The 18253-nt window shown below is 44.8% G+C and overlaps 2 protein-coding genes across 6 annotated transcripts in view; both read right to left on the reverse strand.

Annotated features, from left to right (window-relative positions):
* The window catches only part of Hip1 (Huntingtin interacting protein 1), a 127644-nt gene that overhangs the window by 18774 nt on the left and 90617 nt on the right, over positions 1-18253 (reverse strand). For 4 of the 5 annotated variants that reach the window (XM_055067398.2, XM_055067397.2, XM_055067396.2 and 1 more), the window contains 2 exons: positions 9690-9751; positions 8002-8118 (listed from right to left, as the gene is read on the reverse strand). In XM_055067398.2, coding sequence (XP_054923373.1) covers positions 8002-8118; positions 9690-9751 — 179 coding nt within the window. Of the gene's footprint in view, positions 1-1883; positions 2793-8001; positions 8119-9689; positions 9752-18253 lie in introns of those variants that run through there. The other variant, XM_055067399.2, reaches the window with a different exon arrangement.
* LOC140216792 (piggyBac transposable element-derived protein 4-like) lies at positions 4713-7351 on the reverse strand. Its single transcript, XM_072287341.1, has one exon. The coding sequence runs from the start codon at positions 6905-6907 to the stop codon at positions 5480-5482; it is 1428 nt and encodes a 475-aa protein (XP_072143442.1). The 5' UTR covers positions 6908-7351; the 3' UTR covers positions 4713-5479.

Below are 18253 nucleotides of genomic sequence, written 5' to 3' on the forward strand. Positions count from 1 at the left end.
AACATTGCACACACTAAGGCAAGCATGTACATAGTTGGTTCACTGGTTGACGCGATTTCTAAGTGCTTTACAGAAGTGGCTCTTAATGCATCATGGTTCAGTCTTCCAGATGCCAAGTACTGTCCACTGCAGAATTTCCCAGGCCAAAGCATTCTTGGCCAGACTGGATTACTGGGCTGATTTGAGACCATAGCCTTCTCCGGGTCACTGAATCTAATAGGCGAGTTGGAGGTAGCAAGTAAATCGCTGTCACAGTCCAGTTCAGGCAAGAGTGCTTTGGCATAAAGGCTTTTGTGACAGATAGTACAGTCAGTGTAAAAAGTTTACGTACCATGGTATCTGAGGAAAAGCTCAACGTTTCTGCAGCCTGGTACTTCCTAGTTCTGGCCAGCAAATTAGTTCTGAATAGCTTTACTGGCAACGTTTACCAACAGCTTGGAAATCCTCAGTTTTCCCAAATTCCGTAATCCGTAAACTTGTTTACAATGAATGCATATATGCAACACCACTGACAGAACTGCTACTTAAGAACAGCGAGCTATTTTAAGAACTCATTGTCTTGCCATCCTGTTGCTGCTGCCCATAGCTATTTACTATCTATAGACCCAAAGTACAGCTTGCACAAATAAACAGGCCACTTTTCTCCCTGTGGCTTCACTTCAACGAACTTCTTCACACACCAAATCGTGAGAAACAGGATCATTTGCATCTGCAACCCAGTCTCAACAGAAATTAACCTTCCGAGGCTGAAGCATGCAGTGGTCTTTACTTTTGAACTCGAAGAAAAAAGTGACGAGTTATTTTTTGTAACTGCAGGTGCCAAGCTAGAGCAAATATGTCATGTGGAAACTTTGGCTCATTAAGGCAGTCTTTTCCAGCTTTTATACACCTGTCAAACGGGCAAATGTAGTGTCATTTTGAGCAAGTGCACTTTGCTGGTAGTGTCATTCACAGCCTGTCAGACAGCAAAGTGTAGTGATTACTCACTGTGGAATGCAATTGGCAGACAGTGCATTTGTCAAACACCTTTCACTGCATCAAAGCGCATAGCATCAACAACAGCGCATCAAAAATAATTAAGATAGTACTCGGTGCACGGTCAGCACTAATTCTGGAACCACTTTTATTGTGGTATTAAATGTTCTAAGCGTCCCCCACATATAGAAACAGCCCTTCTTCCTCTGCCAAAGAAACCTGTCTCGTTATTTAAGCGCCGACGCTTTGCAACTGTCGGCACTTCCAAACGCTCACACGTTGGACGCAATGTCGTCTCATCTTCACTCGTGATGAGTGATCCTGTTAATGTTGTTTTGCAAATATTGCCTAAATGATAAAGCACATGGTAATCTGGCGACTGATTTACCGATCGACACTGCTATCAATTCTAAACGAGACTTTCCTGTCTAGCAGTGCGCCGCTAAAGTGGCGCTCACTGAAGTGAAAGGTACTCGCTCAAAGTGTCACTAACTGTCTCAATGGGGCAAACCGTCTCTCAGGCAAAGAGTAGTAAACAGAGTAGTAACATGGCGTAACCAGTGCTCATTGTACCACCACCCCTCGAAGCGTACTTCGCTACAGTGCATTGTCCTGAGTGTTAACAAGAGCATCCTTTCTCTCAGGCGTATTACTGTATTTACTTGCGTAATGATCGCAATTTGTCGTCACCTGAATTTTGTCGTCAAAATTCAATTATTTTTCCTTTCCCGTGTAACGATCGCGCCCCGAACCTGGTATGTATAGCTCACATTACAATATCGTCAGGGTCATAAACATAGGGTAATGCAGTGCTCGGGCCCAGGTAGCTACACAGTCTTCGACATATGTGAAGTAGTAGCTTAGCGCAAAAAAGCACAGACACAAGGAAGACAGACAAGGACAAGCGCTACTCACAACTGTTTAATGGAAGGAAGGATAGTACATATGTATATATATCCTCTTGTCACGCATGCGCCTACCAAGCAGAAGAGAAGCCAGTACATGCACATCAAAGGCGGTTGCGCAAGAAGTTAAATTCGGCATCCAGTAATGTGATCGAAGGCTCACTCACACATCTATTTCTATTCATCTTGATAAAGAAGGCCTCAAGTGCGAGCCTGGAAGACGCGTTGCCGCTCCTGCCAAGAATAGTTGTCGCAGAAAATCGAGCGTCGCAACCACACGCGGTGACATGAGCCACCAAATGTGCGCCCTTATCCTCTCTTTTCTTTAGTTTTTGCGCATGTTCCCTTAAACGGTCATTCACACAACGCTCAGTTTGTCCAATGTAAAGCTGCCCACAAGGGTGCAAGGGAATTGCATAAACAACCCCTCTGGAGCACTCAACAAAGGGCTTCTCATGCCTCGTGCGGCAGCCCCGCCTGCTCTTACAGCAAACTCGAGAACACAGCTTCGAAAGCTTGTTGGGTGCAGAGAAAACCAGAGGAATACCATAAACTAAAATAAAATAAAAGCAAGGGATGTAAAATCACCCTTATTGTTTAAAAGCACTAAAAAATCATCAACATACCTAAAGACTTAAAACCTGCCCCCCATTAAAAACCTGCTCTAAAGACCTATCAACAACAGGACAGGAGGTAAAAATAGGCTAAAACTTAACAAGACTAAAAAAGGTGCATTAACGTAGACAATGACGTTGCACATTTACGCCAACAGTTCACCTGTAGGTAGAAAAACTAAATGCTGGGTAGGCCAGAGGCGCGAATAAGGTTAATGCCCAGTAGTAGACATGCACGCATGGTGCTGAAATTGGGTGATGACTTGAAAGGCTACCCAGCTGTTGTTGTGCCATTAGTCTGGAAAAAAAAAAAGGGGGGGGGGGAGATATGGAAAAGTAAGCATAGGTTATTAAGAGACACAAAGACACAGCTTCTCTGTCTATGAAATGTTGCACATGTGTAAAGAAGACAGGCATAAATGGGCTTTGTGGCCATACTTCCGTCTTGCTCATGCTCAAATCTGGTGCAGAGGTAGCATTTCTAAGTGCGTTTTGCTGAATAACACGTCTGGATACAGTACAGTTAACCCTCAATATTGGCATGTGTACTTACTTACCTTTCTTCGGTGACCACTTTTCACTGGCTAACAAATGTTAAATGTTACCGCTCGGCATGCCTGCACGAACCTGAAGTTTCTTGAATGTTATCGATGGTTCTATTTGTTGTCTGTTGTCACGAAACCTTGCGTAACCTGATTGCATGCACGACACAAGCGGTGTAGTACTTTCTGGAAGACATGCAAGCACCAGCGATTACGCTAGCACCTTTTTATCTGGAACTTTGTTTTTCTGGGCACGGGTTCGTTCAATAAAGAGTTAGTTTCACAATACACAGCTCATGCTACTGTGTTCTTTAGTCACTACACTGTGACAATATATAACAGTCACTGAAATCGGCACCGTACTTCATTAATGGGGCACTAAAGCCAAATAAGAAGTCGACGTAGTCTGTTTAAATACCATTCCAGAAACCTCGCAACACTTGTTTCGTGTCAAGAAAGGACTTAGTTTACCAGAAAATTGCATCTGAAGGGTCCGAATACCGTTTTCGAAATTCAAATCTCCCGCCACCCAACCGGGGGAGTGGTGACGCTGCATACACCATCACTGCCCTTTGCTGCCATCGGTGAGTAAAACGGCGCCCGACAGACGCCGGCACCGCACCAAGACAGAGCGGTGGATTCGCCGTTGCAGCTGCTTTTTGGTCAAGTGGCGTAGACCGTTCGGGCATCCCGCAGCATAACATGGAAGTTGAATTCTCTGCTACTTGCAGTTTGTGCAAGTTTCGCGAGCCAGCAAGACCAGTACAGCACTACGCGATAATGAAACTGCTGAACGCGAAAGCTTGGGTGGCGCAGAGTCGAGCGAAAACGAAACCTTTCGACTGCCCGCGTCATTGTCAAGAGTAATTTCCATTACTTTTTTTCTAAAAATGAAATAGAACTGGATAAGTAGCATTTTATTTCATCTTCTAATACGATACAATGATGTATTTTGCAACGAGTGGTTGAGTACTAGTGACAGAACTTAACTGAGGTGTGCTTTCATCATTGGGCAAGTGCTTGAATGTCCCGTGGGAGTCTCTAATCATGTTCGGTATTTACCTCAATTTCACTATTACTAAGGCTCTGTTCGCAATAATATTGACAACTTACAGATTCCTAAGCACTGATCTATCACTTTAGCTTGACTTAATATTTGCCTTTAGCGTCCCTTTATGCTGAAATTCTTCTAAACTGAAATAGGGTTGAACCTCAATTGAACGGACAAGGATGTAACATATCAGATACAACAACGTATATCTGAAATGTCTCGAGCCAATATCAGTGTTAACGAACATATGCAATAATGAATATTGGACATAATGATAGTATCTTGGTGTTGGATGCGACTTCATTAAAGCAATGTTTGACTGTATTGTACATACTGAAAAAAGAGCTGCAACTCTGAATTGGGGATTAAGTATTCCAGAAAAACGTATGCTGTAGAATCTCAGTGATACGAACACGCCTGATACCAATTTCGGGATGATATGAATAATCTCTGTATTCCACACTTTTTGTTGTGTTTACCATTTTGTGTTTACCATTTTGTGTTTAGCGGATAGTGAAGTGCATATGGCGCCAGTGAACTAGAACTAGAATCACAATGAGCTGTGCTCAACAATCATCCTTTACAGTGTAGCAGAAGCTAAGGAGGGGGGGAGGGGGGGGGGGGTCAGAGCTTCTGGCCAAGGATATGACGTGGATGAGTTGTGTATCCATGAATGATGACTGTTTTTGTAAAAATGTGAGCGTTGCTGTATGCAGTTATTTCCGCAAGTTGTACATGCAGATTTATTTCTTCCATTCCGAGCTGTTGATTAGGGGTGTGGTTTATACGTGGCGGCAGGTTAGACATGGAAAAATACAGCAATTTGGTTGGATAGATTGGTGTATAAAAAGCACAATAAATGCTCATTCCTTTGTCCCAAGAGCACGTCTGAGACCCCACATTTGCTTTCAATGACCATTGAAACCAAAGGTCATTGAAATGCTCGTGCCTAATTGGCTCCCTCCCATTTTTCACAGAAGAGGGCCGATGGGGCGCGTAGTCTACAGTGATCCGATTTCAATAGTCCTTTAACTCTTTCCTTACCGCAGAAAACGGCCGTTTTTGCTATGTGTCTACATATTATTTTTTTTCTTGGGAACATTTTGTTGTACAATGGATTGTTATATATGAAAATGTAGCCGATTGTTTTGCCTTTCCAATGTAATAACATACAAAGTAATCACTGCGACATTTTTTCATATTTTATCTCTGAAAGTTGAAGAAAAGTAAGGAAAACATACATGCGAAGACACGAAATCGACACTACACTTCACCACACATAGAAGAAAAAAAAACTGGGATATACAAATGATTGTCCGTGAACTCAGGTACACTATCCTGAAAATCTGAGCACTTTAGGTAAAAAATTATATTTTCAAGCGACCTTTGAACTCAGCGCCCATGACGCATGTGCCAATCGGCGAAACAGTTACGCGTAGTCGTAAAACAAAGGTGCGCTTCACAGGTGCTGCAAAAAACATTTGTCTTCACTTCTTTCTTGGTTTTCTCATAGCACTGCTTACAGTTCCTTCGGTTGTCGACCTTCTCAGGCTTGTGGCGAACCCAGTCGGGTGGCAGATAAGAGATGCTGGCCGGTTGATCATCATCAAGATTCAAAATTTGCTTGATGAGCATCTCTCGGAAAGAAAGTTGGTCAAAGCGGGCACTCAAACATAGCTCAGGAATGTCGGGGTGCCCTTTCCTATGCTTTTGAAACAGAATAAAACTATTTACACACGCAATATCTATGCAGTGGAAAAAGAGTGTTTTCCACCAGCGCACACATTTACGAAGCACGTTGTACGTTCCAATGATTTGGTCAGATTTGTCAACGCCCAGCATACCTGCATTGTACTCATGTACCAACAAGGGCTTTCTTATGGTCCTCTCGCTCCACTTGTTGCCCACTTTTGTACGTCTCTTTGCAGGCACATGTTCATTGGCTGTATGAATGGTGCTCATGAGACTTACAGCCTTACGGTCCTTCCACTGAAGAAACAAGACGTTTCCTTCCCTTATCCAACGAATGTCTCCACGTTCAGCTTTCTTTTCCCATTTTGGATCTTTCAGATCGCCAGGGAAGCCTCGACAATCTTTTCTCGTTGTTCCACATGCCAGCGTTTTGCACTGAAGGAGGTGTTCGAAAAGGTGCTTCGAAGTATAAAAATTGTCCATGTAAATTTTGTATCCCTGTCCTAAATATTTATCACAAAGCTTACCCACTACATCAAAAGCCAATCCATGCGGTCCCGGTCTCTCCCGCTTGCCCGTGTAAACGAAGAACTGTAAGGTGTATCCAGTTTCTGACTCAGCTAAAACCCACAATTTGTAGCCCCACTTCGTCACCTTGTCCCGAATATATTGCCTGATTCCCGAGCGTGCTTTGGATTTCACCATCCTTTCATCGACGGAAATGGCTTCCCGTGGCTGAAAAAATCGTGCCGACGCCTCGTTGATCTCTCGAAGTAGTGGGAGTACCTTCCGCAGTTTGCCAGCTGAAGCAGCACTGTCATCCTCAGGGTCCGAGACATGCAAAAAAGCAAGCAGGGAGAAGAAACGCTTCCTGCTCATGATCTTCCCTGGAAGTAGACCGCCGTAGATTGTTCCAGTGTTCCAATACAAGTGGAGTCTAGGAAGTTGCACGATGCCCATGTAAATCAACAGCGCAATGAAGCGCAACATCTCAGGGGGCGTGACCTCTAGCCAGGAGCCATCTGGCTGAGCATAGCTTGGTTTCTCAAAAATTTTCATCCACGCATACTTGTTTGTGTGTGCACAGAAAGTGGAAATCATTTCAGCAGTAAAAAACATCATGAACATGTCCAGTGCACCAAGAAACCTCCGCGTCTCACTCCGGCGCGTCACGTCCAGGTGTACGCCAGGTGCGCGATTCGGTGAAAACCTGACTCGGCACGGCGTGTTTGGCAAAATATCGCCTCCGTATGTAGTTGACACCCTAAAAGAAAAACGTAAACAGGTGTCGTCATTTACAAAGCACGCGCATCGTATAACAACAACACTGACATCCGAAACTATGCTTACCTTGCCACGCTAGTTGAAGGTCCGGGCTGTGTAGAGGAATCATCACTGTCGGAGTCGAAATCCGATGATCCAACGTCCTCTACGGACTCCTCACTACTGCTCATATCGATAATATGAGCATCAGAAGCAGCGGAATCACTTTGAGAAGACTTCTTTTTCAGCGGCGCGCGACGCGTTTTCGGCGGCATGTTGGGAAAACTCCTCGCTACCTTCTCCGCTGCTTTTTTTTTTTCTCGCAGGAGCCTTCGCGCTATAACGCAAAAAAACATAGAAAGTGCGCAGTAGTTCTTCTATTACTGGCCAGATGGCGCCACACGTCCGTATCCGCGGAGTTTTATTTTTGGCGGGGCATTCAAAACCATCGATCCATAGTGATCGATGCTCTATGGCGCGGTAAGGAAAGAGTTAAGGTGCAAATGCCATTGCAGTATTATAGATAGCCTGTCCCAATATGCAGACTAAGGCAACAAGTGTGCAGTCCTTTATTCAACCACCAAGGCAATGAGTCGGCCTGCAAAGGACTGGGCAGCAACAGTGACGCAGCCAGTGAAACCAAACATGGCCGTCGACACCTATCAAGCAGTTGAAACATTGAACACCAAGAAGAATGCACTGCAGTAGTGTCTGAAGTTGGGCTTGGTCCTGTTGGTACAGCTTCACAACAGGAAATAAATAAAGCGCGAAAAATGGGACAACAGAATAGCAGACAGAGGAGTACGGTCTGCACTTTCTGGTCCCATTTCTGGCGCAGTTTCTTTTTCCGTCATGGAACACACTAGCCTCTCTAAAATATGTGGATAAAGTGCAACTTGCTGCAAGGAAGACAGACTGGAAGAAGCCTGCAGAGGGTGCCACAGCAAACGATCCCTTACCTCAGGCGCATCGTCCCATCCCTCGCTGGCACCAGCCAGGTGGTAGTGGCGCTTGCGGAGTGCCGCCAGCTGCAGCCGTTCCCGCTCCAGGCTGCTCTCTAGTTCCAGGACACGGACCTGGTGCATCACCAAAGGGTGACGGAGTTTATGGTGGAGCCATTTGAGGGTATCGGTCCGCTAAGGCTAACAAAATGCATGTGCAGAACTTAAACAAGCACTGACACATGTTTTAGAAGTTGTAGAAACAGAATGCCACGAGGCAAGTACGAATGTTGGGAAACACTTATAAGATATCTTAAAGGGACACTAAAGGATATTGTTGTCGAGCTACATTGATAGAGAATTTATCTTTGAGTCTACAATCGTTTTCTGTGTCCCAACATATCACTTTGTTGTGTAGAAAATTGCCGCCTAAGGTTCCCGCTGCTGCTCCTCAATTGGACCCACTAAAGGCCGACATCACATGGGAGGCAGCACAGTCCACAACAGGTGAAGCCACTCCAGATTTTTAACTTTTGTCATTTTCTAGCTTACAAAAGCCTGTTCTCACTATGAATGACAAATTCGTTATTACAGAAGCCTAATATTTCAATCTAACTCAACTGTAACATTTTTCTTCAGTATCCCTTTAACATGATGCTATATACAGCCTCAAAATGTCGTCCTGGCGTCAGCAACATCATTCTGACATGACACAGATAAAAATGTTGTGACTTTATTTTCTCTGGTAATAAACAACCTATCAAAGCAATAGTAATGAGAACAGATATTTCAAAAAATCCTTTACCTGTCTACAGTGATTTAGCATTTGTATTCAGTGTCTCTTTAAGCCAACAAACTGCGGAAACATAGCTGCACGAGCTGCTGCTGATAACACCAGTGGCTGTCGTTAGAAGGCATTGCCAGCTAGACACTTGCACATTGTTAGCCTTAGCAGACTGATACCACAATGCTATGGAACTCACACAAAAATCCCACACCAATGATACCCAAAACATGGAGTTCCTTGCCAACTAAATTTTACTTGCAAGTGCAAACACTTATAAAGGTACACAGGAAAACAAATTTCATGCACTCTCACATTAGATTGTAGAAATGGCGTTATCTCCCATCAAGCATGAAAATTTTTGTGTGTGTTCCCAATATGTAGTGCACTGAGTACCTGTAACTATAGCTAATGACTTCCAACTTTTCTTAAGTCTTGCTAGGTTGGTTGTTTGATTCGTGCAGTTTAACGTCCAAAGACAACTCTGGGGCTACGAGACACTGCAGTTGAGAGCTTCGGGTTAACTTTAATGACCCCCCTTCCCCTGTGGGTTTCATTATTGTGCACTTAAATTGTTGTTGTCGACATTATTTTCCTTTTGCTTCCATTGAAACATGGCCATCATGGCTGGGAATCAAACCCACGGCCATATATGCTCAGGAGGAGAATGCCACAGTGAGTGAGTCACTGCAGCGGTATTATGTTGTTGATAGATTAAAGGTGTGTACTTAGGATCAACTTATCAAGTAGACAGTAAGCACCTTAACCAAACAGTACCCATGCCAGAGTTCTGCTCTGCCATTATCTCTGTGTTTGTTGCACAAGCAACAAAGGGTGTAATAAACTTCTGTTTTGTTAGAGGGCAACAAGAATTTGTCCAAAAAATAAAGTGGGTGCAGTATCAAACACTAGCCAGCCATACCTGTGATTCCATTTCTAGTCTCTTGGCCTGGTGTAGTGTGATCCTGGAGAAATCAAGCACTTCTGAAAAAAAAAAAAAAAAGAAGGCAGACAGCGCACAAAGTGAGAAACGGCAGAGTGGAACAACTTCAGTGAAGGCCCACATGCTTTTGACCTTAGATGGCACACAGCAGTTGGGTAGATAACAGTTTCCTACAATCACCTGGAGGAAAGAGCGGCCCAGTGATATTGCAACATGCTTGATAATGCTGAGAAGTGGGGCCTTCAGATTGCTCTTCTTTTTCTATTGGAAAGCCAAGACGGTTCAAGGATGTGCCTGGCAACCGGTACCATGTCTGTCACAATACTTGAGTCTCTACAGCGTGCAAGATTGCACTTTTATACAGCAAACACCCATTAAGACGAATTCGGTTAAGCCAAATCCTAGGATTTACCGAATAATGTGGAAATGTTAGGTTGGTTTTCCATAAACTCAATGTAAAAATAATACACTTAATATAATCCACTGCACATGTACTCTTCGGTTAACAAGAACTTTCGCAGTAACCGCCAGCACTGCCGACTCAGCACAGCGGGGATCGCAATCTGGGTGGGGCATCCACCAGACCAGAGGGAAAGTAAAAAACGCTTTCTGGCGCAGCGACGCAAAGTGAATCCCTTCGGCAGAGAGAGAGAGAATGAGAGAAGTGAATCCCTGAAGTCGTGCGGAAGTTTCTCAGTTGAGCAGGAATAGTGATACACTCAAACTTCATTATAGTAAAAGCTCATCAATTCACAACTCGTTAATCTGGAACTTGAAAAGCATCAGTGGCACCCACGACGATAATGGAAGAGAGAATAGACTAGAGGAATTCGAAATCCCACAAGTAACGCCGGAAGAAGTAAAGAAAGCCTTGGGAGCTATGCAAAGGGGGAAGGCAGCTGGGGAGGATCAGGTAACAGCAGACTTGTTGAAGGACGGTGGGCAGATTGTTCTAGAGAAACTGGCCACCCTGTATATGTAATGCCTCATGACCTCGAGCGTACCGGAGTCTTGGAAGAACGCTAACATTATCCTAATCCATAACAAAGGGGACACCAAAGACTTGAAAAATTACAGACCGATCAGCTTACTGTCAGTTGCCTACAAACTATTTACTAAGGTAATCGCAAATAGAATCAGGAACACCTTAGACTTCTGTCAATCAAAGGACCAGGCAGGATTCCGTAAAGGCTACTCAACAATAGACCGTATTCACACTATCAATCAGGTGATAGAAAAATGTGCGGAATATAACCAACCTTTATATATAGCGTTCATTGATTACGAGAAAGCGTTTGATTCTGTCGAAACCTCAGCAGTCATGAAGGCATTACGGAATCAAGGTGTAGACGAGCCGTATGTAAAAATACTGAAAGGTATCTATAGCGGCTCCACAGCCACCGTAGACCTCCATCAAGAAGGCAACAAAATCCCAATAAAGAAAGGCGTCAGGCAGGGAGATACGATCTCTCCAATGCTATTCACAGCGTGTTTAAAGGAGGTATACTCAGAGACCTGCATTGGGAAGAATTGGGGATAAGAGTTAATGGAAAATACCTTAGTAACTTGCGATTTGCTGATGATATTGCCTTGCTTAGTAACTCAGGGTACCAACTGCAATGCATGCTCACTGACCTGGAGAGGCAAAGCAGAAGGGTGGGTCTAAATATTAATCTGCAGAAAACTAAAGTAATGTTTAACAGTCTCGGAAGAGAACAGCCATTTACAATAGGTAGCGAGGCACTGTAAGTGGTAAGGGAATACATCTACTTAGGGCAGGTAGTGACGGTGGATCCGGATCATGAGACAGAAATAATCAGAAGAATAAGAATGGGCTGGGGCGCGTTTGGCAGGCATTCTCAGATCATGAACAGCAGGTTGCCATTATCCCTCAAGAGAAAAGTGTATAACAGCTGTGTCTTACCAGTACTCACGTACGGGGCAGAAACCTGGAGGCTTACGAATAGGGCTTTACTTGAATTGAGGACAATGCAACAAGCTATGGAAAGAAGAATGATGGATGTAACGTTAAGGGATAAGAGCAGATTGGGTGAGGGAACAAACGCGAGTTAATGACATCTTAGTTGCAATCAAGAAAAAGAAATGGGCATGGGCAGGACAGGTAATGAGGAGGGAAGATAGCCGATGGTCATTTAGGGTTACGGTCTGGATTCAAATGGAAGGGAAGCGTAGCAGGGGGCGGCAGAAAGTAAGGTGGGCGGATGAGATAAAGAAGTTTGCAGGGACGACATGGCCACAATTAGTACATGACTGGGGTTGTTGGAGAAGTATGGGAGAGGCCTTTGCCCTGCAGTGGGCGTAACGAGGCTGATGATGATGAATTTGAAATTTTGGATAATTCGAAGTAGCCGCCATGGTTTGTCTAACAATGTATTGAAAGCAATATGCAACGCATCCCGCTAATTCACACTGAAATCCGTGCCGCGACTGATAATTCGAACTTCGCGCCATTGTGGATGGGGAAAATGCTGGTGCAAGAGAGCACGTTGGCGACGATCATCGCCATGCAGCTTTGCTCTTTCCCTCTCTGGCTGTCTGTTGCAGGTCAGTTCTCTCCCTCTCTCAAGACCTTCAAGATAAAAACGCGAACACGGCACAGTTTATTTTTATTTATTTATTTATTTTTTAATTGTGATAGCAATTATATGGACACTCCAAGCACATTTCTACGCCGGCATCACCATCGCCGCCTGGCTGCCTGCGACCGTCGGCAAAGCAGTGTGGGCACCATTTTCTTTCCGCGCCATGCATTATGGCTCGGCGCAGTCGGCCCAACGAACGCGCGGATGCAGCAAAAGCCATCACGACGTCGGGCACGTTGGCCACGTCCGGTTACGTTGGCTGCACCAGTGCATCGAACTAAAGACGTTGTTCTCACCAACATGATGTAGCGTGTGTATGCGCGCATGTTCAAGCTACGTTGGGCCATATACGCATTTTAAAGGGACCCTGAAACGATTTTGACGATTTTGTACAAACGTACCGAGTCGTTAGAGTAGGTCCCTCTGATAATTAATTGACACATCTAAGCACGCCGCGTAAAGCATGTAATTTATTATAAGGTTTTAAAAATTTACATTGCTGCCAATCCCAGCACATAGCTCGGCTGAATTTTAAGCCGCCCTTACCAATTTGACGTCATTTGCCCCAATGAAGTTAGTAGCGCGAGCTATTTGATTGGCTGCCCAGGGCGCATCATCAATAATTTTTCCAACTTTATGGTGAACAAATGTTGTTTGTAATAGTTGGAATGCTAGTTAATTTGTTTCTGTAAAAAGGAACAGAAAGAGAATGCACAAGAACAATTTCTCACTACACTTTAGCACTTCCAGCACAGAGCAAGCATCGTCTGCTTGTGTCACAACGTGCTCCATTTTGAGGAGAGCTCCATGGTCAGAGTCGGTCTGTCTTTTCGCGAGCACCATGATTCGACTTCGTTGCATTGTGGGCTGCAAACGCAGCGACTGGCAATATATCAAGCTGCGACATTGTGTCCCTTTGCAAGGCAGCAGATGAGCAGACTGGCTGTAGTGCATCGAACTATCGCTATCCAATCGGCGCCAGGATTTGTGCGTTTGCGGCCATAACTTTACGCCGGAGGATTATTAGACAGGTTTAGTTTAGCGTACGCTAAGCAGCGCACATTTTTTACAGTTTTAGTTGGCCTGTGAGATCTTCGGATCTCAGAGGCCATATGCCGTCGTTGCGGCTATCTCCCGACTGAAGCGATAGGTGTTGACATTAAAACTTCTTTTTGGGTGAGTTGGTGCCTACTTGACATAAATATTGTTACAGCGCAAACACATGCAACCACAAAGTATGAAGGATGGGACGTCCTTCATACTTTGTGGTTGTATGTGTTTGCGCTGTAACAATATTTATGTCAGGTGTTGACATCTCGAATGTTTCTTTCGTTGGGCTTCGACTCGTTCCAAACGAGAAGCGATCTCGAAAACACCACAAGGTTACCCATAATACTCGGTCGTCGAAGCAGCCTGAGACTAAGCGAAAGCTGTTTACACAGTCATTTGCTACAAATGAAGTGCATTTTACAAAAGCAACGCCAAATTCAATCCAAAGTGGGCAGCCTGGACCACCGCCATGTTTCACACAAACTCCACAAACCATGCAAGAACGCTAACACTAAATCTGAGAAATAGGGTGCATACGCTATACGCTATGGGTCGTTTCACGTTCTGCGCATTTGCAGTGACGACCCGCTATTTTAAAGCGTATGCTAAACTAAAACTGTATTACCACAATAGCATTTTGCAAGTACGGTATTTAGGTAAGTGCAAGGGGACAGGGCCTGGCCGTTACCGTGCCGTTTCACGAGATGAGCAGAAGCGCAAATGTGAACGGCCTGCACGGTGTAGCCACCTAGTGGCAGAGCTCAACTACATGCAGTAGCAGTAACGAAATGTATTCTTCTTTGCTGCTGGTGTAAATATTTCACAGGAGTGTAATCATGTTTTACATTTGGTTAGACAAATATTAGCGCTTCTTTTGGCTGATTAAGCTCTGCGCCAACAGGTGGCTGGACCAGGCAGATCGATCAGGCCGCTCACGTACGTAAGTCTATGCTAAAGTTCCATCATGAGCTTGAGTTTATGCCTCCATGCATCCGTCGAGACGCCCAGCTCGCCTGTGGTTGCCGGAATACCAGACACGTTCGGCACTGCGACAGAATGCTCACAACGCATGCTGCTTCAATAGCTCTCGCTTAGGGTCGACTGCCAAACAGCTGGCGGAGTGTTTGGAGAAGTTTTGCACGCTCGCTCCTAGAGAACCGGAAGTCGACAACATGATGTGCCATCATGACGCAGAGCCAGTGAAGGCAGAGCTTAGCCCCGATCACTCAGCGAACGAGTACAGAAAATGCATGACTATGAAGGAGGGTAACTTGTAATCGTCCGTAGCTATCTTAATAGGAGACGCTTCACACAAATTGTGGTGTGAATGATTAACTTCAAATGTGCCCTACGCGTCTACAAAACTTGTCAGAACCGTTTTAAGGGCCTTTTAACCGAGTGATTTCTTTCTCCGACTTTCATTAGATTGAATTTTGTATAATTCAGATTCTTGTAGCATTCCCACAGAATTTGAATTAATGAGCTTTTACTGTATAACAAAATGGGTTATAACAAAATCATGGACGTAAAGGAGTAAATGAAATTCCCCTTGAAATTCACCTTGTCTTAGCGCAGTGAAATTATCCTGCCAATGAATATATCAAAGTAGATTCGTCTCTGAATCCAAAAATTACCCGAATGTTGCGCCAAGTACACTGCTTTCCACGAGGCTTGGCACTCTGCTGCATCAGTTCAAAACTACTTGTGTCCCCGTGTCGCATAAGACGTCGGCACACATGTAGCTGTGTACCTGCACATAAGTAGCAGCTCACGACTATCACACATCTACACAGACATTTCTCTCTTGCGCATGCCTCGCTGTGTGAGCTGCGCCATGCTGTGCTGCTACGTGCAGTGGTACGAAGGATCAGTGCATTCGCTTCTACTGTGCAGCGTGCCATGCAGGCAGGCGCCGCTGGGCGTGATCTCTGAGATCTCCCTGGCACAATCTGGGGGTCCCGCCCAGACCATGCATTCACTTCTCCCTCTCCCTGCCGTGCGCTGTGCTGGCTAGCAGCTGAGTGTGGCCTCTGAGATTGCATTGGCATTGGTGCAATACTGGAGGTCACGAGCCAGCTGAGCAAAGCCGGCATGGCGAAGTTCACTTGCCTCCTCGATCACACAGTGGAGCGTTGTGTTGTGTGCCACGTGCTGTTCGACGAGCCATGTGGAAAGCGGATGCGAAAGACCATCAGAATGGAACAGAAGGCAGCTATCTAAAGGCTGCCATGTCAGGTGTCTCAAGTTGTGTGTTGCGCATGCTGGAGATTCTTTTGTTTTATTCAAATTTCATTGTATGCACGGCCGTGTAGCAGTTCTGTGGGCCGCAAAGCCGTTGTCTTTTCACAATTGTGCACTCGATTGAGCATATACAGTAGAACCTCGCTCATATGTTTTGGAAAAAAAAAAAAACACGAGAAAGAACATACTAACCGGGAAAATGTATGATCTGAATAACTAAAAAAATTTGACAAACTCAATTATTGTCAACATCTACATAATGCGAAGCGTCACACAAATCGTTTCGGCACGAGACACCACGCACTTGAGTCGAGCTGGTGTTGCTCCGGCAGCCCAAAACACATTTTGTTGTTTTTCTATTGCATGGTGTTTTAGGAGGATGACGGGAGACCGAAATGAAATCGAGCAGGTGGGCGACCCCAGAAGTTACCAAAGCGAAATGTGATGCCCACATCGCGCCGCCTGCAGCAAGGAATGATGGCAGGTTTGGATTATCGCCTACTAAAAGCGTGCAGTACGCTACCATTGGCACTACATACTACGCGCTGTAAAACAGATAGGTGAAGATGCTCATCGCAATAAGATTGGCAGTGATAGCTGTGAATGCAGCGTGCAACGACCTCGGAGAAAAATCTGTTGGTGCCGAAATGAGAAACTGAGTGCACGCAGGCGTTTTCACGCGAGACGGACGGGCGAGTATTACGACGAAGCTGTCGCGGAGGGCAGCTATATAGCATTCTCAATTGCACAGGTCTCGCGCATTTTCTTGTTTACATGAGATCTAGTGGCTGGAAAATTTATCACACAATCTCAGTTTGGCAACGTACTGAACGTTGGTGCCGAAAATCGTCTTTTTTGGGAACGTATGAAAAGGTAAAAAATAAGCGTAACTTTATTGGGTCATTTTTTGTGTTATCGACTGCGAATGTTGGCACTGGGAAAACATATGTAACAGGAATATACGACATACCCCCCCAAATCCTCTCGCGTGCTTGATACCACAAGCTCGCTCCCCTCCCCGTTTTCCTTTGCTTGCGCAGGAACGTGGCACTCGTGAAGCCACCATCTTTCTTGTCTCACCCTAACACACTTTCACTCGCACCTAAAGCACACAGTGCGCGGGGCGCGATAGGATCTTACTGCACTTGGACTTTATATGAAACATGATACGGCTCCACTTCGGTGGTTGCTCCTGTCACGTGATTTGAAAGGTAGGTTTGCAAGCAGCCGCTTGTAATTCAATCATTTGACCATCTGCATCCGCAAATGTTTCCATTTATTTTCTCGGCATTCTTTTACAGCAGCAGTAAAATTTCCTTATTATTTAAATCGCATACAAACACAATTTGTTATACTGAGGTTATAAATACGTGTTCTATGGACAAGAGGTTATGAAAAGTTAGATACTTCGTTATATTGAAGTTCGTTATATTGAGGTTTAACTGTAACGAAGTAATGTCTGCTCCCCCTTTCAACATCGTTACAACAAGGTTCGAGTGTATTTTCATTGTAATATTTCGCTGGCATAGTCGTCAGCCATGTTGACAGTGCCTCCTCAGAACTTAAACTAGTGAAACTTAGTCAATCTAATATTCGCTAGCCGCATCCAAACTGCAGGACAAGCCAAGCCAAGGCAGTAATTTGTAAAGGTTGCATTTGTAATTTGCACTATTTGCCATGCAAGTTCAGTTTGCTCTCATCAAGCTCGTCATCCATTATTCATGGCTGGCTGATTCCGTTGATAACACGGGTGAAGAGTCACTCTAGTCACAGATGAAGCACAAGAAGGAATAGCACAAGAAGCATCACTATCAAATCGCAGTCATGGGCTATCTAGGCCAAACACAAGCGTACATGCATGTAGCAATGAGCTGGCAAACTTCAGCTGCATTCTCACCAGCTTTGTGACAAGATGCGATGAATGCTTCTTCCTTCGAAGATGGGAGGTGGTGGGTTCAAACACCTTGCGGTGTATATTGTGAACCGATTACCGGTGAAACCGTGATTATGTGCAGCTGTACTTCGAGTCTCTGCGTGGAGCACATAACTGCCCCACGGCGAACTAGCCCAGGATGTGATTGAGGAGAGACAGCTGCATTCTCGGATGATCATTTTCGAAGGTGCTTTCACTTTGGAAATATTCGTGTGACTAGGCCCGAATGCGTAAATGGGGGGCAGAATTTCTGCACTGTGACAAAACAGCGTGCTTGGCACTATGCGAGGAATGCCATTCCTTGGAGACGCCGATGCATCTTGCGCTAGTCATGCGAAATTGAAAATGTCCCCGAAGGTGACAATCAAACCCAAGAATATGGCACACCTTTTTTGCCCACATGTGGAATAAAGTCACCTATTTTCTGGCGAATCCAGTATTTCGGACTCAGGATTATGGAGATATTTTTGGTGGTCTCCGTGGAGCCTAAATTATTGGTCAGCAACTGTATTTGGACACAGCTGGCGTTCTGCTTCTTATTTTTGGGGGCACTTCTGATAAGCTGGACTTCTGATAAGACGAACAAGTTTTCCTGGTCCCTTTGAGTTCGTCTTAAAGGGAGTCTACTGTACATTTAAATTTAAACCTTGATATAACATGGATATAACAAATACTCGGTCATAACAAAGTAAATCTAAAAGGTTTCACGACAATAT

This window comes from Dermacentor andersoni, chromosome 3 (assembly GCF_023375885.2).
Source record: "Dermacentor andersoni chromosome 3, qqDerAnde1_hic_scaffold, whole genome shotgun sequence".
Lineage (NCBI taxonomy): Eukaryota > Metazoa > Arthropoda > Arachnida > Ixodida > Ixodidae > Dermacentor > Dermacentor andersoni.

Coding starts and splice junctions, on each gene's coding strand:
- LOC140216792 (XM_072287341.1), bottom strand. CDS start 6,907: ATGTTCATGATGTTTTTTACTGCTGAAATGATTTCCACTTTCTGTGCA.